This window comes from Misgurnus anguillicaudatus, chromosome 6 (assembly GCF_027580225.2).
Source record: "Misgurnus anguillicaudatus chromosome 6, ASM2758022v2, whole genome shotgun sequence".
Lineage (NCBI taxonomy): Eukaryota > Metazoa > Chordata > Actinopteri > Cypriniformes > Cobitidae > Misgurnus > Misgurnus anguillicaudatus.
In genome coordinates this window covers 12,477,837-12,504,565 of record NC_073342.2, presented here as the reverse complement: position 1 = coordinate 12,504,565, position 26,729 = coordinate 12,477,837, and the positions used below count along the sequence as shown (strand labels likewise).

Here is a 26,729-nt window from a genome sequence, read left to right as displayed (position 1 = left end):
TTTGTAATGCTGACATATGAAAATGGCTTTTGTCTTTAACTAACTTTGGATAAAAGGGTTTGCCAAAAAAAAAAAACATAGATTTACCTGTTGAAATCACGTCATCAGTCGTCTTGCCATTGAAGTTTCCACAGAGTCCACATGTCTGACCTCGGTACTTCTCAGCAAGTTCAATCTGGAGAAATATAATTAAAAATTATGTTAATTAAAAAATTATGCTAAAATTTTGTTTAATATTAGCCACAAATGCACTTTTAAAAATGCTGAGTTATTTCAACGACCCAGCTTTGGGTAAAAAAGAAATGAGCCCTGACATTGGGTTAAACAATGGGTCAAATATAAGTCATTACTGAGAGCAAACATAAGAATGAAAGGTTGTGTTTATGGGTGCAATTATACACTAGAAAAAAAATGCATGAAATATTACTAAGGAACCTCAACCTCAGAAAGAAAGATTTGAAATGTAACATACCACCATAGAGTGATCTTCTTCCTCCCAAATAACAGTCACTCCATATTTGGAGACCTTAACACTCGAAGAGCTTCCCTCGATTTTAATTCCATTCTGACTCATGGGAATAGATACCCTGCAAGAAGAAATGATTAAAAATATATATTTATATAGAGATAAATAAAATAATGTAACCCTGCATTACATTATTTCTGTGATATATAGAAACAAATGCAGTGTAGTGCAAACAAATATGTAATAACATTAGAAATTATATTTATAACAAGCTTTCATGTGAATTATGCACAGTATAAGTTGTTTTTTACCAAACATATTAGTGTATAATTTTAAATAATGCATCTTTAAAAATTAGGATTAACCCTTTATATGAATCCATTAGGAAATAGTGTATTTTATGTGGTGTTTTATTTATTTATGGGTAAGGCAAATTACATTTTTGTAGTTTATGTTTGTAGTTTATGAGTAAGTGCATTCCTTAAAGCAACACTATGTAGTTTTTTTACCTTTAAATAATGTCTCTAAAATTATTTCAGTGATATAACAATTTTTAACTGAACAAATTGTACTGTTGCTGCAACCTGAGCAGCCTCCTAGCTGCTACAAGCACACTCTGGAAATGGCGGTGGAGGGTAGAGCACACAGCCCCGCCCCTCCCCCTGCCTGCAGAAGAGCGTCTGATACCAGGCACTGTTGCGCTTTTCAACCACATGGGGGAGCTGTAAGTATTTTTTTACATGGAAACTACATAGTGTTGCTTTAAGAATAATACCCATGACTTGGAAATAGTTTACGCCAAAATAAAAATTAGCCCATATTTTACTTGCCCTCTACACTTTGGGTTATTTTTGGCCCCATAATGGGTAAATATTCGACAGAACACATTGTTGGGTTAAAATTGACCCAATGCTGGGTTGTTATAACAAATGGTTGCATAACAACAACCCAGGGGTTTACACACATTTGGGTTAAAATTGACTCAATGTTTGTTAAAAATGACCCAATGCTGGGTTGTTGTTATGCAACCATTTGTTATAACAACCCAGCATTGGGTCATTTTTAACAAACATTGAGTCAATTTTAACCCAAATGTGTGTAACCCCCTAGCTTCTCTGTGAACTATGGCTTTGTGTAGTAAATGCCGCTCCACCTGAAAGCAGGTGATGCCGATTCACTGCTACCCTTACGAAAATTAGCCATGGTTTTATTGTGGTAAAAGTGTAGTTACCATGGTTTTTTGGTGTATTGATTACTATCAGCAAAACTATGGTTTTACTACACTAACCATGGTTTTTTGGTTTTAACTGTAGTAAAACCATGATTAATTTTCATAAGGGTAATCACGAAACCGGCTTTACTGATGAGATACGCATGAGAATCACAGGTGATTTATCGCCCACCCCTAAGACCTATTATACTGGACTATATAGCTCTGGGTTATATGAATGTTGCAGTACAATATCTTAAAAACTTTCATAACAGGTTGGTGTTATGTATGACAATGCTAAGCTACCTTTTAAAGTTTAAACTGGTATTGTTTTATTTACAAGTTAACTAGTGGTTTTCACTCCTTATTTGTCTTTCAGCTTATTTATTACAAATGTACATTATAATCTTCGTTCTTATGACATCTCTTTGTTTTTTGGGTCTGCACAGAGCTTGGAATGAACAATATAAGTTTAGCTCTTCTGATGCTTACTCTACAAAGTATTTCCGTCATTAAGCAGTTTTCAGGTACCCTGGTAAAAAAATTGTCTTTGTCTTTGGTATTTGTTGCGCCCTATTTGCCAGGTCACATGGTTTTGCGGAGTCATTGCTTACGCATTAGTGGTCATAGTGCAATGATTGGTTTAACTATCACTGTAAAAAATTGCGCTGTCAAATAACAGTAATCAACAGGCAGCTTGGTTGCCAGGAAGATAATGTTAATTTACGGTTGTGCCTTTGTTAATTTACAGCTCCCCTATTTTAACAGTATGATAATGTTATAATGCCCTGAAAGCAACTCATTTAATTTAGGAAACCAATTGCAGGATCCATTGAAGTTTATAAATATATATATTTATATGGTGGTGTTAGTATTATGAACTTAATTCATTTGAGTCCATCGAAAATAAATATTAGTCTTATAATGTGACAGAAACTGAGTGTTGAGGTAGCCACAGGAATCTTAAAAACATGAGCAAACTACACACACAGACATCAAGAATCAGTCTATGAATCTCAACAATGGTGACCATCAAATGAAAAGCTTCATGCTGCAATGCATGCTGGGTATCGGCATAGTACAAAGCTCATTCATGACTCCCAGCATGCATTGCAGCATGAATAAACTATGCATACGAACTGTTTTCCCATTTTCTTTTGTCACCATAGTTGAGAATCATACGCTGATTCTTGATGTCTGTGTGTGGGTTAGCTGAGGGTTAGTTTCTAGTATGCAAAAGTCTATATCTATGCAAATCGGTCAAGATATCAGATTACTGTAATAATAATAATTGTTGTAATGATTCAGATTCAAATATGTACTCAGTCATGAACACCCCTTAATATTACTAATTGTTATGATTCAGCTCCATGAATCTGGTATGACAAACTACTGATGAATAATCAGACATCCAACCACACAAGAGTCTATCATCTCTTGGTTTTCTTTGCCATAACAAACATGCATCATAAAGACACAGTTATTGCAACCAGACTGAAAACCAAATCAAGAGCCCAACTAATGAAAACAGTGATCACCATAATGGTGACTTTAAAGAAAATGCTTGTAAAGTTACACCTGTTTGTTCTCAGTGAGAACTGTTGTAGATGTATAACAGAAATAAAGTCAAAGTGGTTTATAAGTGAAGATGGTAATGGTGTTTGTGGAAATGTTTAATTCTCCTCTGGTGATATATGGAGAGATTTATTGTGTTCTGTTATTTTCAGTCTTTGTGTCTCTAAGGCCTAGTCCACACGGACACGGGTATTTTTATAACCGTGAGTTTTTTCACGCGGTTCAGCCGTTCGTCCACACGAAACTGCAGTATCAGGGCACTGAAACCGAGCATATTTGAAAACCCCGGCCAGGGTGAGCTTTTTAAGAAACCCCGGTTACAGTGGTATCGTGTAAAGAGTAAAACCGGGGGTTTTGCCTTGCGACGTCAGAGTGTGCGCTGTTATCCACTGTGTTTGACATCAAGATTGTGCGCCGCTGACTGCTTTGTTGATGATTCTGTGCAATGGCGGACGTATCTTGCTAATAATAACTGTGCTAACAGGGCTTCTAACATGTATACAGATAGATGCTCAGTTATCTCACTATATTGTGGAACACGATTTGGGTTATATCCCCGCCTGCTGGTGTGGCATACTCTTGACAGCGCTTGATAGCGTGCTTTTGCTTTATCGTGTGGATGAATATTTAATTTAAACCGAGCACATGTGGACGGGATTTTTTTATTAGGGAAAACTCCGGTTATAAATATACCTGTGTCCGTGTGGACTTGGCCTAAGTGTTTCTGCTCATCTCTTCTCTTTTTTGTTTATCTTTTCTTCAGTGATTCTGTTTATTAGAAGCAGGTGTCCATCATTAATGCCTCGGTATCTGAACTCATTGACTTGATTTCAGGTGGTTCATTAGGAAACTAATGTAGGGAATAGTGAACGAGGGTGTGATTTGGGACACATTATTTAACAGTGGACTCTCAGGGCTGTAAATTCATATTATTCTGAACACAGAGCGCATAATTTAACAGTATATTTCTGCTCTTGTTAAAAAACAGAACTACACTGTTAAATTTGGCTGTGTTTTACCAGCAATTTTTTACAGTGTAGATATTCATACAATTGTCTAAACAGAAAAGGCACAAAACAGTAAAGGAACATTTCATTTTCACCTTTCAAAATTAAAAGATAAACTCACACTTTGTCGTCCATGTAGATATTGCCTTGACTAAATTTGATGGACGTCCCCTCCAGCTCTAATTTGACTGAGGTGAAAGTAACCGAGCCATTCACAATCATTCTTTGCATTTGGATGTTAAAATCTGAGACAGGTACGTCACACATCACTGCCAGAATGTGGTTACATTTGTCAGCCATTTGAAAGAAATGACCATCAAACGTCCTGAAGTGAAAATTTCCCCATGTGCTACAGAGAGTGGTTTGATGATCCGGATTAGGTTCTGCCAATTCAAGAGAAAGCATTTATTAATGTTTGTTTGTAGAAGACACTGTTAGTAAACAAATATACACAATGTAGTTTTCGAATCACTGTAAAAACTAAAATATATATAAAAATATATATTTTCTATTTTTAATACCTGATATTGTCACCAGATTTGGCAAAGTGGGGAAGACTGAAAATAGAAGACAAAAGAAATTGTCATTTTTATTAATGATACACTCTAAAAAGTAAAAGGCGGATTCATTTTACTTCAGTTGGTAAAAATTTAAATGAAAAATTTTAGTTGGAAATGTTTTAATATAGGTATTAAAGTAATTTAAAAAATCACCTTAAATTTTTTACTTAAAGTAAGTAAATGTCAGTTAAAAAAATTTTTTTAAAAAGTTTTTAAGTGTATAAGTGTAGTATATTTTTTATAGTGTAGTATAAATGATAATAAGATTATTATTGAGTACTCTTGTTAAATAAATCAAACATATTAAGTCATTTATGTATTAGTTGGGAAGTTGAATTGTAGAAACAGTTGAAATGACCCATCAGAGTAAAAAAGGATCCAAAAGGCTAAGACCATATAAAAATCGTATTTAAAACATGAAACACAGTGAATTTGGTGGAGCATGGTGTAAGCAACACAAAAGCCCATTGGTTAAACCCACACATACTGACTAAAAAATGTAATTTATACCTTCTATACCTAAGTCACTTTAGATAGAAACATGAATTGAAAATTAGTTTTTGATGAAGCAATTTCTAATGTAAAAATAAATGCAATTTGATAAAACACTGATGTTAGTCAATAGTTTAGAATCTGTTGTAGCTTTTTTTCATTACAATGAAGTAGCCTAGTTACCCGTCGTTGGCAAAAAAACATCTGATTCTTCTGAGCTTATGTCCCCAACTTCTTTTATATATCCTTGAGACAGACAGAGATGAATTTACAGTATTTTTATGTCAGAACAGTTGAGCTATTTATGAATTGATTTGAGATCAGTTTTTGTGGTCTACTAACCTGCATATGCAGACTGCAGGCCCAGTAGCACTATGGCCCATTCCAGCATCTTCATCTGGAACATCTTCACTGACCCCGTAGAGATCCGTTCTGCTCGATCTCACCTGTTTCCAATGGCTTTTACTTTGTGATAAGTGGGTGGAACTAAAGGTGGAACTTACATTTTGCCTTGGGTCAAGTAGATGCTGGAAACCCAATAAATATTTACTTTTTTTGGTGTTTGAGATTAAACAATCTATTTAACGATGAGTAACACATTCTGTCACACAATGATGCATTTGTTATTTGTTTAAAATAAACAAGGATGTGACTCTCACACAACATGAAATTAATTTTTTCACATGACACCCAAATATAGCATCCTAAACATGCTATTGCTATTTCCTAGAAAGCATGATCAGTTTTGCTCATTTTAACAGTATATTATACTTAAAATGCCAACAAATCATAATTAATGAGACGTAAGTTACAGATTAGAATTATTTTTGAATGAAACCAAAGTGGACACATCTGGCAAAACCGTATTTGTAGATTGAATTGATCCATACATAATCCAAACACATACTGTAAAGCAACAGCACAAAATCATATTAAATATAATTTTAGCAGAATCATTTGTAATGGATTGTTTGTTATAAACCTGAATGCTTAAATTAGAGTAAACTTAATTTATAAAATGTATTATTTTTTGCTATACAATATGTTTTATTGATCAAGCACCACTTAAAAGCGTTATTTCCCTGTTCCATTTGTTTTAGCATTACACCCCAAGAAACGATCAAACCCAACCAATTTAGTTGTTATGTAATGCTATGCTGGGTTGCCTGAGTTTGTCCCTTTTTGACCCTAAACTGGGTTGAAAATATCCAAACATTTTTAGAGTCTACTCATTTTTAGTTAAAACCAAATGTTGGGTCAAATGTAAACATTTAATTTTAACCTAGCCTTTTTTGTTGAAAATAACCCAGCATGTTTTATTGTGTATGTGCATCTGTGATAAGTTGCCACAAGTTTTTTTTTCCAATGACTTAATAAATGTAAAGTGCAATTTATACAATTTACTGAATTTGACAGCGTTGGTTCAAAAAGGGTCGAGCCCAGAATAGGTTAAATCAATAGTTTCCAAACTTGGGTACGGTGCATTCCTTTGAGGCCCCCCAAAGAAAATGTATGACTTAAAACATTCCAAAAATATTTTTTTATTAAACAAAACATATTTACATTTAATAGTAGTAGTGGTTAGTAATAGTAATGGTTAGTAGCCATATTTTTCTGAGGTTTAATTACACAGAATTAATGATAAATTAATGTATTTTATAAAATGTCATAAAACTGGTGCCCCTCTGGAAAACCACTGGGTTAAATTACAACCCAGTGGGTTGGGTTCATCCCTTTCTGATGAAAATAAATCAGCATTTCTTTTTTTGTTGTATCCTGGAAGACTGTCCTCCAAAAATAACGACCTTATAGGTTGTTTATGCAAGCACCTTATTATGACATAAAGTGATGTATTAAGGGATTAGTATCCTCTAGCGGCAGTAGCTTATACAACCTGTTGTTACGTTTGAAGGTTTTGCCTTATAGACCATTTCAAAAGATGTAAACAACAGTGGTCCAGAAACACTTCCTGTTTCTGTTTTGACTGTTTTTTTATGTCACACATATATCATTATCTTTAAGATGTTTGTTTAACTTTTTGACTCAGTTCTATATGTTCTGTTAGTTGTATTTTATCCCTACATTTATTCAATGTTAAAAAAACTGAAACAGGAAGTGCTTCTGGACCAGTGTTGTTTACATCTTTTGAAATGGTCTATAGACCTTTCTCACAATAACCGGAAATACATAATCGTTGTGAAAGTGGAGTTCCTGTCAAGCGTCAACACACAAGAAAAACATAAACCCCGGCAAGTTTAAAATGGATTCAAGTGTCTACACAACTTCGTTAACGGATTTGCCAAATATTACATTTGCTGATGTGACACGACTAATGGAGGAAAACTTTTTCCATTAAGAATTTGTCCATAAATATCAAGGTAAGTAGAGAGCGAGTCTAACTGTTACTGAACTGTTAACTAAAACAACACATTATTAGCGTGTCCAATTACACATAATGTATGTATGTATAGTAGATGATATAGACTACCTTACTAAAACATTATAGTCTGCTTTGAATGAAGCATTATGGTACCAATTACCTTCAATTACTGCCTATGGTTTTCCAAGTGAATGTCTTGTGTGTAGTAACAATAACGTTAGCCGGATGCTATCATTATCAGTTAACATTTTTGTCTGATAATGTCTGTGATCGTATGTTTGTTTGTCGGGGTGAACTCGTTCCATGAAAAATGGGTAGAGACAGCATTTGGTTGCAAGCGGCGACCAGTGAGCCCTAAAATGTAGTCGCTTTTAGTGAAGTGTCTGCTGCATACATAAGTGCTTCCCTTTCTTATAGTGAAGTTAGGTCCTTCATCTCGCCGGATAGCCTGAATCCATTTCTGTCTAACTTCACCATCAACAGGGAATTAATGGAACAGATACGGCTTTTTACATTGCCTTTACTGCGGAGGAAGTTGATTTCCGCGACGATTGCGTATTTCCGGTCATAAATACGGAAGTTGTGAGAAAGGTCTATAGACCCCTCACAGTTCCAGGTCTGCCGTTAAGTTTTTTGGGGATTCCTGTCGAATCTCAAAAACAAAAAATACAACATCTGTGGCTGCAAGCAATTAAACGTGCAGACTGGGACAATGCAAAGATCAAAAATGCTTGTTGTTTGTAGTGCTCACTTCATTTCAGGTAAATCATCATTTTTTAGCCCTATTAGATTAAACTAGAAAGCCTAAATGGTATGAACAGTTTGACCCCATGCTGGGCACGCACCCGATAGTCATGGCACATGTATTTCCCACCCCCAAACAATTAAGATGTAAAAGTGGATGTAAGAAATACAAATAGTAACAGAAACTTATTTTTAAAGGTATATAATGTTACATGATATGAGTTTGCGAAAAAAAATTACGCAATTGGTTTCCTCAGATGACCAAACCTAACATGATGGGTTGTGCGGTGTTTGATATCACTGAGTTCATTGTAGTTATGGTTCTGGATAAGACAACAAACATCTGTGGCAAGCGTTTGATTGTTTAAACATGTCCCTTCCTATTTTCTGTGTACATAAAATGAGCATCGTGAAATATGATATTTGATGTGTCATTTTGTTTATAATATTGTAAAGTAAACTGATACTTCCAAGAATTACTGGTACTGTATGTGTTCTTTAAACAACAGACTACACCTTCTGGACAGGTACGCCTTAATATAATGTTACACCTTGATATTACTTTATGCTAATTTAATACATTGTTAGATGTAATTAGTGGGTGTGCAAACTAAACAAACATAAATTAATGACTAGATGATATTGAATTATAGGAAACTGTTTTCCAACAAACCTAAACACTGTAGGCAAGTCCTATTTCCAGGAATCCCAAATATGCTGTTGTAATGGCATCTGATGCTAGAGACATTTTCCAGGTTTTTTGGGGGGAGAAAGTTTTATAATTGTACCTGCTTACACATCTAACAATTACTAACATACAAATCAAACAAACCTGATTCTTTACATTCTCAGTGTTTAGTACTGATCATAGAGGCTGTATTAAGATGTGTTTTGACAGGTGACAAAGACTGGCGTAAACAGGCTAAACGTTTTGAGGTTGTCCACTTTTGACATCCAGAAGTAATCGAAAACGGTCGAAAGACCGACTACTCTCTGCCTATTGGACTAATGTGATGTACCAGGCAATTACTCTAAAATATCAATTTGAACCCATAATTTCTCACCCTAGTCACCAACAGAGCATTCCCTTTGTTTAAACAGGACAGAGCGGTTGAAAGTGGACAAAAGAGCCGGATAAAGACACCAGGTGTGGACGGGATTGTGTCTCTCTCGTCCGCTTGTGATCCATCGACCAATACACATCTTAATACCAGGTGTAAACAGCCTCATACGCATGATGTCATGATGTAAAAATATCAAAGCATTACACTTTCCTGTCTATTTAAATTATATATTTTTAAATATTTGTATTAATTATACACACAAATACCAGAGTAATTGAATTTTTATAAAAAAAAGTTTGAATAATCAAAGAGTCACTCAGGAAGATTTAAGCTGTTGCTGTTTATTTTGCTTTATTGGATTCATCATTCATTTTGCCATTCAATAAAATTATATCATTCAACTATAGAGAGGCTAAAGCAGGAAAAAGAAAAACAGTTCCCAAAATTCCCTTAGCACCCTATTAAAGTCAAACTACAAACAAAAAACTGTGTAGTGGAATTTTTCACCAAAGTAATGTTTGTTAATTATGCATTACAATTGCTTACATTAATTTTTACTAGCTTTCTTATTTAACAGGTAATGTTTAAATCAACAGTAATCAAGGCAAAAACTGAAAGACATTTTATGCGAGAAGCATTCTAGTCTATGCACTTTGTTGGTGTGCATTCACAGCTCTCAGTGTAGCTGTAGTTGTACATGATCTCGCTGTTATCGGGACACTTCAGCTTCACTTGTTTAGTGCTGGTTCTGCTCTCTCGGCAACAAGAGCAGCTGTGCATCATTTTGTTAGCCTCCATTGAATACCTGTGTGGGTTTAGAAAGAAATTGCAGTCAAATTTGTGTAAACAGATGTCATTTTATTTAGTGGTCTAACAGGAATAACCCCATAACTTTATAATCTACTGTATTAACATGTAAGTGTGTTAGAGACTACATATATGTGAAATGCAGTGGGGAACCTTCAGGGCCTTCTACGCCTTCAGAGAAGGCCTAAAAAAATTAATAAAAATATTTTTTATAATAATACTAATAAATAATAAAGTATTCAATAAAAATATGTTTTTACATGTTTAAATTTATATTTAATTTAATTTAATACATGTAATATATTTTCTCTCATCTATGTTCTAACGTTAAGCTTACTGTCAGGTTCATATCCAATCAGAATCGTCTGTCTCTATTAAGGCCCGGTAAACTGGCTCATTCATTGGTTAGGACTTCAAGAATCCCAAGGAAGGCCAAGCTATGTGTTTTGGTGTGGAGAGTGACGGGCAAATCGACCAATCACGCTTTGATTTCAAGTGGGCGGGTAAAAAACAAAGCATTGTAAGCCTTCATGAAGTCCTAATCATGCAACAAGCTGGATGCGAGCTGCCGTAAAACACCAAAGAAGAAGAAGTCCTAATCATAGACCGTCTAATGGCCCGAATCTCTGCGGTGAGAGTGGTTGAGGTAAATGGCAGAAAACGTGATTGACGTTGTGGCTAGTTTGATAGGGCTGAGGTAAAAACGAAATTACTTAAGCGGGTACTCGTGAAGAGCACAGCCGAGAGATGCGCGTGCAGCTGCGCTGCGCATATCAGACGTGAACACGAGAAAAATAATGGGTTTAATTATACTTTCACTTCCTGACAGTTTTACTTGAGGATAGTAATGACTGCAGGCGACGCCGAATTACATACAATATAATTACCTAACTATATCTCAGAGAATGCAAAAACATTCACCGGGGCTCGGGCTAGGGATTTTGGGAGCCCGCAAAATATAACAGTTATAAGCCACAAGGAGGTGCACTGAGAACGCAGGGTGCTATATTTCCCCTTATGAAAAAAGACTAACAAGCTATCCTACAGCTAGATATATATTTACAAAAAACAAAAATTAAATGCAAATTTACAGAGCAGCAGAGTCTGTATTTGTGTTTATCAGTTAGATTAAAGTAATTTTAAACTTTAAAACTGCATTTAAAGGCAAACGATGCCTATTCTGTAATTTAACTTTGTGTGCTCAGAATTTTTACACGTTCACTGTATGATTTAACGAAATACGAATAGCCTAGTATTATATTCTGAATTTTAAAAATTTATGAAAAACAAACTACTCTCAATTTATTTTGGTGTTTTTCCCCCATGCTCACTTGTCTCCATTTTCCTGTTTTTAAGAATTAAGGCGGTGTAGTAAGGAGAACCTATCCATTAAATTTGTGACTTTCATTTATTGCGCCATGCGTAATTGCGCATGGAGAGGCATTTGCACTTCATTGCATATTTTGAAGGCCCAGCTGAAGTACTCACGGTTCGCCACTGGTGAAATGAGTATGTCAAGACTAAAAGTTTTTTGGAGAACTCATACGTCTTGTTGTTTGTTATCGAACAGGTGCGTGTATGCTCTCACGTTTACTGGCTGTCACAGTGGCCACTGCAGGAAGTCACTTCTATAGGCCCAATGGAGGTGCAGCCTTGTACATGGATTTGAGTGGTATTCCTCACTCGAACAGTTACTGTGCTCACCTGACATGCAAGAAACATGTAAGCTTGTGTCATGAACAATACATCTCATGCATTGTGTTTTATGAAGTGCATGAAATAATTTTCTTATTAAAGTTAATAGCCTATAGTTAAATTATATAGTTATTTCTTACAGGTCTTGCAGCATCCATCCACGTCTGATGTCTCGGTTCCCTGCAAGGACACAAATAGAAGTTTGTTCAAACATCAGCATGACATGTTTATACCCAGGTGAGTTGCCATTTCTGTAATACCAGCGATACAAATGGCATCTGATGCACTACCACCCAATTAGTGTAAATAATTACAAATAGCCCCACCCCGTGTTTACAGTATGTCAATGATAAAGCCAGCAATGATTTGAATGCCCAGAATGGTTTAAGAAAGAGACGCAGTGTTTGTACTAATTTGGAAAAGTAAACATTGAAATGTTTTGTTTATAGATGGCTACGTATTAAAATATTTTGATATTCAAAAAGTGTACAGCTGCCGTTTAAATGGTACTTTAACTATGGAGGGTTGTTTTTAATACTTTTGCCTTCTACAAATAAAATTCATAAATTTGGTGATTGTTACTCGCCTCATGGCTCCTTAGTAGATTTTTTTGTATGTAGCCCTGCCTTAGTCAGTCAGTATTAAAGGGCACCTATTATGCAAAATCCACTTTCACAAGATGTTTGGACATAAATGTGTGTGTGCTGTGTGGTAACACAACAACCCTACGATGAAAAAAAACCTACAATCAAAAGTCCCCTTTAAACCAAATCATTATCTTGTTAATGTGATATCACACTGATAAAGCCCCATCCTCAACCACTGACTGACACTCCTGCATTACTATAGTTTCCATCCTCAGCAAGTTGTACGCTGTGCGCCATATCAAAATTGAGATACTATTGTCTCAGACTGTATTCACAACAGTAGCCTAGCCAGAAAAGAGACTCTGGGTGTGCATCTGAAAATCTGGGTGTGCAATTTTACTGTGCAAAATTATTAACCATAAGCATATAACCATGCTATAACCATAATGTTATGAGTGAGAAGGCAGAGGCAGATCCAAATGCAACAATTTATTAAACACATAAGCCAGGCAAAGGTCAATATCGGAATCAGAAATATTCAAACTGTTTTTGCGTGTTGGTTGTCACCGCTGACCCAAAGACAGACGCGATCGGCACTTGTCATATATCACAACTAATATGCAGTGTTTTCAACCAATCACATAATGTTTATTTTATGTTTCAAACATTTAAATACACATTTGTACTAGTAAAACAATACATTTGTAGTTTGTAAAATACACACTGATGTTTATGGAAGGGAAGTAGAAAAAACATCTATCAAATGTAATTTGCACACAGCGGCGGAATTATAAAGTCTAATGATACTCTATTCTTTTCCCAGTTCAGCAGCCAGTTACTTTCATGTATTTCGGGAGAAACTGGGGAATTCAGGTGCTGTAAATGCAGTTGACAGGCCTTTCTGAAGGAGAATCGGAATATCAGATAGTTGACATGGTAAGCAAGTTAGTGAATATTTTTTATATGAAAGGAAATACAAAATAAAACGAAAAGCTATTGTGGCTGTTAATTATCACATGATATTAAATATTAATAGATATATCATTAGATATGTAAAAATATTTTTTAACTTTTGCGTGAACGGGTTGATTTTAAATATCTATCTATCTATATATTTATCTATATCTATCTATCTATCTATCTATCTATCTATATATATATATATATATATATATATATATATATATATATATATATATATATATATATATATATACACGGGCACACCTAAAAATGGATGCAAAAATTTTTATAGTCTCAATAAAAAAGTTTATTAAACTTGTGCTATTGTTGTTTCCTTATAATATATATATTTTTTAATTGAGACTATAAAAAAATTGCATCCATTTTTAGGATACATTGCCTGGGATGTTAACCCCCGGCTAGAGAAAAGGAAAGTAAAAGTCAGAAACTGACACCTGAAGAATCTCTGTTTTGTTACAAGGGGTTTTCTTCATTTCACTTTCATCAGTAAGGTAAATATTACATGTCAATCAATTTAATAAATCCAGCTGTTTACTCACCTGGTACTCAGTGTTCTTATCCACACAAACATCTTTAGGCACTAATAGAAAAATACATTAAAAAATTATTTAATTTAATCATTTTTTATTTCACCAAATTGCAGACTCAAAATGTTCTCGAAATATTATACATTGTAAAACAGAAATATGAGACTTACCACAGGGTGGACAGCAGCTGTCATTGGTTTTATTTGCTGCCAGCTCATATCCAATATCACATCTTTTCTCAAAACACTTCTGAGTATCACAAACTGTATATGAAGAGTGGACAGGGTGTAATTTCAAATAATGTTTGAAAGTTTGCATTTAATTTTTTTTTAGATGTATATGAATAAATAAGCTTTCTATTTTCTAAGGGTAGGACAAAAATTGGCTAAGATTTGGCCTTTAAAGTTGTCCAAATTAGCAACGCATATTACTACTAATGATAAATACATTATTGAGATATTTATAGTAGGAAATTTACTAACCTTCATGGAACATGATCTCTACTTAAAATCCTAAAGATAATTTGATAATTTTGATAATTGATAACAATAGTTTGTCGTTTTGGCGCACATTGAAAAAATCCTTCTTTAATCAACTTGAATTTACAGTTTATTTAAACTTTCTTGACTAGTGAGTTGCTATAAATTATAAAAAATGTACAGCGCACTGTAAAAAGTGAAAGTTGGATCTCCTTAAAAAAGACTTCAATTGGTGTAAGGATTTTGTCTTGTGTATTGTGTTTTGTACTTTTATTTTGACACCCTGTTCTGTTCTGACTTTTATTTTGATATCATGTCATGCCATGCTTCTCACTTGCCCCTCCCTGTGTTTTTGTTTTTTTTGCTGGTCAAATCTGTTCACTCCGGGCTGAGTATTGTTAGCCTGCATTCTACCTGTTATCCTGTATCATGTTCTGTGTCTGCCTGTTTCTGACCCATGCCTGTTTATTTGGATATTGATTGTTTTCTGCCTGCCCTGACCTATTGCCTGCTATTTGGATCACTCTGTTGGATTGCCCTATTTGGATGTGTTTGCCTGCCCTTTGTGGATTTTACACAATAAACCTTTTTTGCACATGGTAGAAAAACAGAGCAGAGAAAACACAGAGAGATCCCAGTGCAGATGAACAGAAATATTTATTGAAATTAAATATATAATGGAGAGTCAGAAGCACGTCTGGGCACACCAAGGCAGACGGAAAAAAGGCGATGAGCACACACGCACACTGGGTCAGAGAAAGAACCACACACGTCCGGGCTCCAGCCACCCTTAAACGGACGGTGGGAGATAGGATGGAGGGCAGAACGCACAGCGAGAGAAATCCACAACTCGCCTGGGCACAACGCCACACTTGGAAGGCGAGAGGAGTGATCCTGTGGCGGGCAGAGAGAGAGAGAGAGAGAGAGAGAGAGAGAAAGAGCGTTAGTGGTGCTGAATGCTGACGAGGAGAAGCTGGACAGCTCCCGAGGCGAAGGACCGCCCTGCTGGACAGCGGCAAAGCCGCGGCGTGAATCCTCTGCACGTAGATGGAGAGATAACAGTCTTGAATGTGTAGAATGAAGCAGAGGAGAGCCGATGATCCAAGAGGCGGTAATTCAAATCTTCCGGGTAGCAGAGAGCACAGATAAATGGGGCAAATAACTATAAACAGACTAGTATAATATTACAAAAACACGACAGGACAAGACTAGAATCTAGCCATGCAAGAAACCGGCGAGAACATACAAAGACGAACTTGCAACGAGACACAAAACACGCAGGGATTAAATACCAAACCGATTGGCCATCAAAATGAGAAACAGCTGTAAAGTGCAGCACGTGAAAAAAACCGAAATCATGACACATGGATTCTACTCTCATTTGCTTTGTTTAAAGCAGCCCACGTTAGAATTGGTAATGCTTAACATATTTAAGTTTAATCAACTTAAAATTTCTTACTTTAAGTAAAAAAAATGAACGGTGAAAAAACTTTTAAAAAATTGAAGTAATTTTGGCTAAACGTTTATTTTTTACAGTGTATATTCAGGTTTGTATTATGGGTACATATCCAGATGAGCTATATTATATAGTGGCATATAAACAGCAGATTTAGGTCCAGTCCAAGCGTACAATCCAAATATATAATCATTATGGGTGTAATTTATTATTGGTGAAATGGCCACCTTTTTTAATAATGAAACGAATTTCACCACATTATGGAAGAATTTTTTTAATTGTGACTCACCGCAGGTTGGGCAGCAGTTTTCAATAACTGATTTGTACCCATTAGGACAGGTTATATTTGGACACTTCATAGGTTCTGACACAATACCAAAGCTCTCACTGGAGCATGTATACGTGGTACAGCTTGAATTCCATGTCTCTCCGGGCTACAAGAAAATAAAGTTGACTGTTATTTGTTGTGAGTTCTTAATGCTTGTATGAATAATGGAAATTGTGTTCGTTTAAATGTGAATAAGACAGAAATATGTCTTAGATTTAAAGTTAAAACTGTTTCCAGTACAAGGCTGCAGGTTCAGCCTTACAGCAATACCAGAGTAAAGTTATTAAGGCTTTGTTACACTCTTGCTTTTTCACTGGTTGCTAGACTACATACCTTTCTAGATATCCCACCAGAGTCGATGCAATCTACAGATGGAATGAAAATCAAATAAAATTATATACAGTTACAAAAATAATGCAGAATGTTGCTAAACTATAGAAAATGGGAAAATAGTTAACATTTCTTACCGCAGTAAGGTGTGCATTCATCTGTCATCGAACTAACCAGATATGCATTATTAGGACAGAAACAGCCTTCCATAACCTCTGCACGGCAGTCTTTATTATGGCATTCATCCTTTGCAATTTTATCATTGTACCTAGTTATAAGTGCACAATGGAAGCAGAGAAGTGGTGAATTTTCAGAGCATCAACTATTACAGTTTTAGCACTTTATTATACATTTAAAGAGTTACTGATGCAGTTTAGACTTTTACCATGTACTGCAGGTTTTTTCCACTTTAGGCCCACAAGCCTTGTATACCTTGTGACTGGGGCATTTGTATGCTGTTATGAAAAACATTCAGAATCAAAACATTTAGGGTCACCTCATATACAGTATGGCACTGTATTTCCAACCATACATTTGATCGTGCTGTCTAACCACATAGTCCTTTAAGATCAGCAGAATTTCTCCAGTCAACACAGACAGACTGTTGACCACACAACTTGGCGTAGGCCTCCACGCTCTGACAGCCAATAGACGTATCGTTCATGTTGCACACATCATATTTGCATGCCTGATAAAAGCCATCTGGAGGAACGAACTGATGACAGCTTTTGAACAAGCTGTGAACAAAAAACAAAACAGCAACTTAACATTTTTGACATGCTGATTTTTAGAAGTAAAGAAAAAGCGATGAAACAAATCCAAACTTAATGCCGACTAAACTTAATATCTACTTGAAGACATGTTCCCACTTCTCTGTTCAACAGCTCATCTTGGTTTGAGTCTACAGGTTGCCCCCTAATTGCTCGACTCATAGCAACCGGGGCGTTCAATTTCCCGACTCACTAGAACGGGATGCAGGGTTTTTAGAGCTACCTTTCTGAGGACAAATCCTCGCAATATGCCCCACTTCCTGACATTTTAGACATATTGGCTTGCCATCCTCTGTAAATCGTAACTGAGCTCGCTTGTTAGTTGTCTGCTTGTCCCCAGCCCCTTGCTGTTGTGCCATTAAGCCTTTAACAGCTTGTGTCAGCTCAGAAATCTGCCTACCCTGCTCAGTGACCACATCCATTACTTTGGATAAGGTGATTGGGTCATGGCCTACGGCTTTCATTTCTGCACAATGCATGCTTTTGCTAAATGAGCTATAAGCACCACTTCGACTTTTAGGGGTTCGAACCATCCCCAACTGCTCATCGTTTCCAGAGGTAAGCTTCTTCTCTTACTTCCACCATAGAAGACTCAGGTTTGTCCCTAACATAACGTTGAAGGTCTCGTCTGAGTGCAGGATCTCGGATACCCTCTACAAACTGGTCCCTTAACATTATTTTTTCATCCCCCACCGCCTCAGGTGCGCGCTTAGAAATTCGACCTAATGCTTGAGCCAGTGCATGAGAGAAATCACGAATATCCTCCCCCTCTTTCTGTTCACGACTATAAAAGTCCTGGAGGAGTTGGGCACTGCTGCGCCTATCTGTGAATGCATCCCTAAGATAAGTAAGTACATCAGTGGCTATATCTGTGTCTACAGTGCTTCGCAGTCGAACTTCATCTAAGGCAGCACCTCGCAGCAAAGATATAACAAAATCACATTCATCATCTGGTGTCAAATTTTGAGCTCTTAAAGCACGCTCAACCTCTTCTACAAACTCATCTAGTGTTCTCACATCTTTTTCAATGTCCCCTGAAAAGGGACTGATGTGACGTTCTCAGGGTACATACACATAAGTTTTATTAAGTCCCCCTTTTAAATACTCAAGTAACTCCACTGTTTTTTCATGCTTTTGACTTAGTTCTTTTAACCTCTAACGAATGTCGTCCTCTTCTCCCTCAGATTGGTCAGACATGTTCGAACGTGTAAACTAACAGAGACAGTTTGTGCCTACTTCAGAAATCCCAGGAAAGCCAGTGTCACCACTCCGTGTGCACTGTCACATTGAATTTCCCCTTTTCCACAGTCGCCGAACACTCCGTCTGGCTGCCACTGACTCCTTCTGCGCAGGATGCTCCTCTTCACCACCACCACCGTGTTTGTTTGTTTAATACCCCTGTGCCACTAACACTTAACTCACTGGCAATATTAATCAGAAATTAAAGGAGACCCCACTCCTGGTACCAAGTTTTGTTGCCAGTTTAACAAAATAAATGAATTTATACTGAATCACGTTTTAAAGTTGCTTATATTTATTTATTAGTGATGGTCAACCCTGGATCTTTTTAAGGATTCGGGTTATTCTGAGTCACTCACTAATATGATCCGGGTTGTGCGAGTCACTTGAGTCACTTGAATCACTTGGTCAAAATCTCCCAGTTCCAATCGCTAATACTAATGCAACCAAGCAACTCAGATCACGCATACAGCTAAGTTACGAGTCTATGACTCCTCTGCTTGCAAAAAGGGCTCATGTGACCTGAGGAACTTGTAAAAAAAAGCATGCATGTCCGTGGTAACATTATCAATAACAAAATTGTAAAAGTTCGGTGTGTGTGTTTAGTTTCATTTCATAACGACAAATATATCAACACCAGGTTTAAAAGATGTGAGGCTTTGTTGAATTGGGACGTGAGAGGAACGTGTCCTGTTTCAGATTGACTTACAAGATCCACGATAGGCTTCCGTTAATGCAGCCACACAGTCACTCATCCGCGCAAGAACATGATCTTGTGAGTGAGTCCCAGACAGAGCCGCTCGCCCGCTCCTGCACGGGTCCTGTGAGTGAACCACTCACGTAACTCTGAGTGACTCAGTCAACAAGAGGAGCCGTGTACGTCCGTCGGTGGCGGATCTTTACAGCAGCACTGCTGCAACAGTCCTCGTATTTAAAAATTTTTAACATTTGCAGCTTCTACACAAAACATTGTGCCAGTCAAATATTGCAATAGATTAGCCTACATGAGTCAGTGGGTTAATAACACGAGCAAGGCTCGTTTCTCCTAGTCCAGGATTCAAGCTCTATGAGTTGAGTCACTCTGTGTGTGAATCCCCGAGCCGCCGACCAACTCATTGTCGCGCGCACGCATCCCTGTGTACTTGGACTCGGAGCTGCAGAAAATTACGAGTGAGCTTTTGGCTCACTCGGTACCCCCAGTCGACATTTGGTGATGTAAATTAACTCATTGTTGCAAGTTATAGAACATATGGCAGCTTATGTAGAGTTATGTGTTGTAATTCTGTTGTAAACATTTGAAGAGCTTTGTGTTTGATCCAATTTCTCAGTTTTAAAGCAAAATCTGAGAGGACTCAACTGACTCGGGTTAATGGTCACTAAGGACTCATGGTTCTCGAGTCGAGTCTTTAGGGATCGGGTTAAATGATCCGAGTTTCAAGTGACTCGCTCATCACTATCATTTATACGTTTAACTAATTTGTATAGATTATTTTCTCAGTTGTGATCAAAAATGGAAATGAAGGATTTCACCAATTACAGATGACAATTCAATATCAACAAACTGACATCCAAGTATCACTACTCCATTTCACCCAAGGGGGGCGCTATAACTGTATATAAACACCAAACAAAGATTTCCCAATATCAAAAAGAACCAAAATAAACCATCCAAAGAAAGTATACATTTGTTTAAATCCTCTCAATAATTACAAATGTTAGGGCACACTTTTTGGGGTGAAACAATACACTGTATAAATCACACAAACACGGTAGTGGCACCCGAATCCGTATCTTTCATAACAGATCCAGAACTCATCACGTGCTTACAATACACAATCTCTGATCATCCTATGCCATAGATAATGGATTTAACCTTGGATGATTCAGATCTACAGAGCCCGTGTCTCATGCACTGCGCAAGCCTGCTGGTTCCGTATCAGACTCTAATGGCGCTTTTCCATTGCATAGTACCCCACGGTTTGGTTTGGTTTGGGTCGGGTCAGCTCACCTCACTTTGGCGTGGTTAGCTTTTCCATTGAGTTTAGTATCACTTCGCAGTGGGAGGAATTATAGGCGTGTCGTTATATTTGCGCTGCATACGGCTGTGACATCATACAAGAGAGAGCGTCCTTGTACATTCCCATTATTTATTTATCAGTCCGCCACAAAATTAAAATTGGCCACCACAAATAGATGTTTACTTTGCACATCGCGTTTATAACTACGTATGTCTCACATGACAGTTTCTGTTCAAACACCCGTGGCGTCTGTCGACGGCGCTCCGCTGAGCCTCAATGAAGTTGCATTAAAGCATAAATAATACTGACGTGCACGTCGCGAATGTGCCGCCACAAACTGCAAGTCTGGAAAAAACTGTTATGTGTTCCTGATTCACAACCTGTGGATGTTTTAATCGCTAAAAGGGTGTTTGGAAACTTAAAACAGAGCACAGATGACAACATGTTTGCTCGAGACAGCGCAAGCTAGCAGCAAGCCTTAAGCTAAAGCTAATATTTTACATAATAGGATGACGGCGCCGATGACGATTCTCTCAGACCAATCAGTGAACTACAGTGTTTACGCGTCACGTTTGGTATCAGCTCGGGCCGCTTGGAACCCCAACCGAGGTGGTACGAAAAAAAGTATCGGGTACTACGAAGTGATCCCAATGGAAAAGCTCCCAAAAGTGGGCTGACCCGACCCAAACTAAACCAAACCGTGGGGTACTATGCAATGGAAAAGCGCCATAATTGCGTCACCGCCAGCTGACGTTTTCTTAAATGGGTAGTACACCTTTTTTTTAATATTAACTGAAAAGCTTCTATTTTCAAGATATGACCGAACCCAACTTAATACAGTTTTTCTGATGCCTACAACTTTCTAGCCTGGCAAGCAAGACCTCCCCAGATAGCAAAATACACTCAGGCCAGTTCCGGTTAGATTCCGACCTGCCGGAGACTTACCCGTCGGCCCGCTTTCGTCTGATGCACTCGTGCCGGATGACAGTTTACTCACTGCCCGATTCCGGGCCGAATCAACTGGCCCAGATGCGGCAGCCGTTAGCTTGCCGACATTGCCGTAATCAACCCAGAATCGGGCCGTCACAAATACGCACTCCCCGCCGGAGCTGACGCAAATCAACCTTGCCATGTTATTAAAATCATTATGACTACTTGTATAGATGTTTCTTAAATAACCCATGTAATAACTTTAGCATTTTCTTTCATATAAACACAAAGTCAATACAAAATGTATATCTATACTAACTTTTGAATAAAATGGAAACAAAACATTTCATATTTATCCCATATTGTTGCAAATGATAAACCAAGACAAGAAAATATGAAGAGCATATTTATTTATAAAATGCACACTGCACAGGTGTAAAGAAACACACTAAAAGACTTAAAAAAATAACATTGCAGAAGTTAAAACACAGTTTTTAAATAAACATAATAAAAAAAACTGCTCGTGTAAAAAGTTCACAAATTTAAAATACGCCTTAAATGCCTTTAAAGGCAAGTTCACCTCAAAATGAAAACTTCCTAGTAATTACTCACCCCAATGTCATCAAGGTATCAATATCTTTCTTTCCTCAGTGGAAGAGAAATGAAGTTGAGAAAAATTTTTCTGGAGGTTTCTCTAATAATTGAGTTCAATGTTTTGCAGTCCAAATCAATGCAGTTTCAAAGGTCTCTGAAGAGCTTCAACAGGCTGGTGAACAATCCCAGCTGAGGATTAGGGGCTCGTTTCACTACACAGAAAAATCACCAGTGTTAAATGTACACTCCTGGTGTATATATGGGTACCACACCAGCAGTGTAGATTTAACACTGGTGATTTTGCTGTGGACAGATCGTTTTGCTAGATGAGCATCTAATCCTCAACTGGGATTGTTTACCAGCCTGTTGAAGCACTACAAAGACCTTTGAAACTGCATTGATTTGGACTGCAAAACGTTGGAGCCCATTGAAGTCCTTATTAAAAAAAAAACATTCATAAATGTTCTCAAAAAAGCAACATCTCTTCCACTGAGGAAACAAAGACATGGATATCTTGGATGGCATTGAGGTGAGTAAATTATGAAATTTTCATTTTGAGGTGAACTAATCCTTTAATTAAAAGTTAGATTTTGATTTAGCCCTTTCCTTCCTTCCTCCATCCCTGTCAGGAGCAAGTTGTAACCATCTTGTTATGTATTTTATCAGTGGACATCTTGGTATGGGCATTTGCCCTCACTGCATCTGTATATAGAAAACAATAGAAAAAAGTTATACTTTGTCATGCAATTTACATATGGATTTTTCCCTCCAACTACAGATCAGAAAAGACAATGTCACTTAAACCCTTAGAAGATAAAAATACATATTCAACATTCATTTGAAAGAAGTCTTGCATGAGAGTCAGTGTAGCAGCCTCTGTGTGCTGGATTATATATAAAAAACAACTTACTGACTACAACAGTCCTGAGGGCCAATGCACGAAATGCCACTTTTTGGTTTGCACCACTCCAGTTAATTTTTTTTTTTGTAGCCAAAGAGTTCACCAAAAGCTTTCCCAGGATACGCCACACAGCTTCTTTGGTGGAAAACCCCCCAATAATTCCAAAGTAGGTCACCTGTTTAACACACACAATAACAGAGTATTCATAAAAATATAATACATTACAAGACAAATTGTGTGAAAACTGCAAGTTCTTGAACTTACCAACTTCTTCATGTGTTCTGGCTGATCCTTAAATTGATTTTCAAGCCTTTCCAGATCAGATAAATCTGACAAAGGAAGGTTGAATGAACTGATGTCTGGAAATTCATCACTCTGTGACTGAGCACTGTTCTGTTTTTGCTGATTTTTAAGAACCATGACAAGTTGTTGCTTGATGATCTCTTGTGCTTTAAAAACAAAATACAAAAATGAGCATCATTTATGTTGAAGTTTAGCTGGACAATAATTCAATATCAATATATGTCACGGTATATATTTTTTCAAATAACGGTGATATGGCTTGTATACACATTTCAGACACTTCGATATACATTACAGCGTCCCGTGGCCGTTCGCATGTCACGTCTAAACACAAGTGTTAAACGCCGGTCAATGTGCTTCTTCCTTCAGAGCGCGTGCCGTCTTTCGCAGCTAAGCAACCATGACAACCGTGCATTGCGGAAAACGTAATGCCTGATCGGACTTAAATCACTAATCTGTGCCTCGCGTCAAATCATATTGTTATTATGCGATCAATGAATCTGGTGATCACCCAGAGAAGAGCTGTCACTCAGAATACGAGAAGGTGAAGCTTGTTTTTGTATATCGTGTGTGGTAGGATAAAGAGTCAGTTATGCTTAAATATTTACCCATTGGACAACTATCCAAAGAAAAACAATTAAAATAAAACAACTGTGTTCTTTTATGTTTAAAAGAACTGTTTTGTTTAAATTGTCAAGTTACGCTTACTTTTAGTGAAAAAGGGCCTTTAAAAATATGATAAAGTGGTGTATACTTACAAACACATGAAGAACTGCAACAGGTGCTGTCTCCATCTTGACCAACTGCACTGGTACATGGACTTAAATTATACCTAGAGGTGTTGGGACTTGTAATACCAAATGCACGTCTGGATGGAGTTCTCAGGTCGTCTACCATAGTCAGTGGTGGTGAGGGTATTTGTGGTGCTGCAACAACTTCTGAATGATCCTGAATTCGACTCGTTTTTTCCAGTCTCTTGCTGGCAAAGAAATTGTCTTCGTCACACTCACTTAAGTGGTTTCTTTTGTTCCCTCTGAACAGATAAATGAGGGATAAAATATATCCAAATAATATCCAATAGCAATGTGCCATAGCAAAACTTGCAGATTATAATGGATGAATGCAATAGATACACACAATTTACATACAAATACAAGTCCATAACGTCAGAATTGCCCTACACGGTAATATGAAAAACAACTGGGGTAAAAATACAAACCTGTTCTTTCTTCTTGTGTATGCTGGACGATCATCGTCATCATCATCCGTCTGCAAGTCAGACATCAGAGTTGCCTGTGGAAGTTTGAGCCGAGCTTCCTGAAAGGTGTCTATAAAATACATTAATATTGTTACATTTTTGTGGAGGTTAACAACAAAGTTTTCTTAATATGTTATACTACCTGTTGTATGAATAATTCGAACCTTGAAGGCAGACCAAGTACTATTAGGAGATTCTTGCAGTGTTACAGCCTTTTGGATCTTAGCCATAGATTTGTAAGTCGGCCAAGCACAGATACCATTATGCACCCATGAAGATGGCACAACTTCTACTTCATATGATTCATTGAACTCCAAAATATGGAACATTTTCAAAAAAATCTTAAAAAAAAAAAACTTAGTTCATTTTCATTATAAAACATAAGTCTTTGGATCTGTTCTACTATTTTTCCAGGACTGTTAACAGACACAATTAACCGACCATTAACCATTAACTGTTGACATCATGCTAAATTGGAATTATATTAAAATGGATGTGTCTGTAACCCATAAAATTTCCTTAAAATGATTTCAAGTTACTTTTAAGACCAACAACATATCAAGTAGTAAAACATTACCTTTGCGATTGCAATCCAACGTTGAACGGTTGTTGAACTTGTGAAACTGAATCTCTGCGTGAACGCTACACCTGTACATCTTTATCGTCCATTCAATGGCCGTCGTCCAATCAGTAGGCTACGGAAATACGTCATTGATTCATTATGCAAGATTTGAAATTTGCCGTGCATTGTTTGAGCCCAGCTAAATGTTATAGGCTCGCTATTAGTTGTAATCAAAGGCTGAATCCCAAACGGCCTGCTTCCATACTATGGAAGTAGGCGGTTTGGGATTCAGCCTAAGTTTTATCAAATTATATGACTTATCAAGTCTCAGTTCATAACCGGAACACCGGCTGGTAAAGTAAACATAGCCTAGCTAACAGTTAGCTGGCTACGATTTCAGTACAATAATATCAGAGATAATCCTTCTCAACTACAACCAATAGTACGGTAATGTTAAATCTTACTTGTGAGTAACGTTAATCCCCGAGCCCTATTTGCGATGGTCTGCCGATTTAACCAGAAATAACGTTATGCTGCCACGCAACAAAACTAGCAACGTACCTACAGTCGGTTTAAGATGGCGGCCACATTAACGTTACTATATTATATCTATGACTAAGTCCCTTTCAGAGCGTCTGCTACATAAAATACTAGAAAATAAAACCGCATTGATGCTTACCCATTTATTCTGAGATGATCCCATTTTCGCATGTCTTGCTAAATAATCCATTGTTGTTGTTTTTTCGTCCAAGCTGCAAAAACATAGTGATCACCACAGGAAGGCTATGAGGCCCCTCCCACTGATGATGTCACCCGAGCGTGCATACATGTTAAAAATAATGTAAATAATAATCTGCATGCTTCGTTACAAAAAATGTTGTTATAAATGGTTATAAATATTAAAGAAAACTGTGCAAAACGACACTATATATTATTACTTTTATAATAATATTATTATTTAAAATGATAAGTTTTACCCTAGATATTTTGTTTTGGACAAGTTCACAACATTCGACGAGTAGATAGCACATTATCAGATACGTTCAGGAATTTATGTCACTTTTAAAATATTTTTTGTTAATTTATTGCTTCTTTGAAAACCATCCTTTGAACTTAAGCCGAGTCATTTCCAGAAGTGGCCCGGATCTCTACAGACAGATACGGTAAACATGAATCGGCCCAGTGCTTTACAGTCATAACAAAACTGCATGTGCCAGAGTGAGCTGCGAGCCACACTTGGCCCGGTTAACAAATGCCGATGCTGATTCTGAGCCACAGGTACCGCGGGGCAGCCGAGCACGGGCCGATTACTACATGCTATCTGGGTCATGGTCCACGTCGCCCGAGTCAGAAATATTAGAGACTGTCCTAAAATTAGATACAATTGTTGGATCCAAATTTGAACTTTTTAAAAGTTGTTTAACAATTGCATGTTTCAGAAAGACAGTACCAACCACATCAAA

At 37.0% G+C, this 26,729-nt stretch overlaps 2 protein-coding genes, 2 long non-coding RNA genes and 1 other non-coding gene across 5 annotated transcripts in view; all 5 read right to left on the bottom strand.

Annotated features, from left to right (window-relative positions):
- Positions 1-5,782, bottom strand: part of LOC129434076 (uncharacterized) — a 43,981-nt gene extending 38,199 nt beyond the window's left edge. The window contains exons 1-6 of the mRNA XM_073868296.1: positions 5,653-5,782; positions 5,494-5,556; positions 4,780-4,815; positions 4,380-4,641; positions 473-587; positions 88-175 (exon numbers count right to left, since the gene is read on the bottom strand). Coding sequence (XP_073724397.1) covers positions 88-175; positions 473-587; positions 4,380-4,641; positions 4,780-4,815; positions 5,494-5,556; positions 5,653-5,716 — 628 coding nt within the window. The 5' untranslated portion in view covers positions 5,717-5,782. The remainder of the gene's footprint in view (positions 1-87; positions 176-472; positions 588-4,379; positions 4,642-4,779; positions 4,816-5,493; positions 5,557-5,652) is intronic.
- Positions 5,783-9,843: 4,061 nt separating this feature from the next.
- On the bottom strand, positions 9,844-12,273 carry LOC129434092 (uncharacterized). Its single transcript, XR_012370014.1, has 3 exons — positions 12,141-12,273; positions 11,894-12,009; positions 9,844-10,303 (listed from the first exon to the last, which is right to left on the bottom strand). It is a non-coding gene; the product is annotated as an uncharacterized lncRNA (long non-coding RNA).
- Positions 12,274-14,048: 1,775 nt separating this feature from the next.
- LOC141364300 (intestinal mucin-like protein) lies at positions 14,049-16,721 on the bottom strand. The gene is made up of 4 exons (XM_073868527.1): positions 16,695-16,721; positions 16,323-16,467; positions 14,269-14,361; positions 14,049-14,151 (listed from the first exon to the last, which is right to left on the bottom strand). The coding sequence occupies exons 2-4, from the start codon at positions 16,390-16,392 to the stop codon at positions 14,081-14,083; spliced, it is 234 nt and encodes a 77-aa protein (XP_073724628.1). The 5' UTR covers positions 16,393-16,467; positions 16,695-16,721; the 3' UTR covers positions 14,049-14,080.
- Positions 16,722-16,834: 113 nt separating this feature from the next.
- LOC141364303 (uncharacterized) lies at positions 16,835-17,425 on the bottom strand. Its single transcript, XR_012370013.1, has 3 exons — positions 17,244-17,425; positions 17,077-17,146; positions 16,835-16,959 (listed from the first exon to the last, which is right to left on the bottom strand). It is a non-coding gene; the product is annotated as an uncharacterized lncRNA (long non-coding RNA).
- A 6,184-nt stretch (positions 17,426-23,609) lies between these two features.
- Positions 23,610-26,114, bottom strand: LOC129423559 (uncharacterized). The gene is made up of 5 exons (XR_012370010.1): positions 25,946-26,114; positions 25,282-25,399; positions 24,847-25,045; positions 24,666-24,774; positions 23,610-24,479 (listed from the first exon to the last, which is right to left on the bottom strand). It is a non-coding gene; the product is annotated as an uncharacterized protein (transcript).
- Between the last annotated feature and the right edge of the window lie 615 nt (positions 26,115-26,729).

Bases quoted from the DNA above. Each gene is read 5' to 3' on its own strand.
- LOC141364300 (XM_073868527.1), bottom strand. From the start codon at position 16,392: ATGAAGTGTCCAAATATAACCTGTCCTAATGGGTACAAATCAGTTATT. The intron at 14,362-16,322 runs GTGAGTCACAAT...CTTCATATACAG, and splicing joins AAACTGCTGCCCAACCTGCG to TTTGTGATACTCAGAAGTGT. The intron at 14,152-14,268 runs GTAAGTCTCATA...TTTTTCTATTAG, and splicing joins CAGCTGCTGTCCACCCTGTG to TGCCTAAAGATGTTTGTGTG.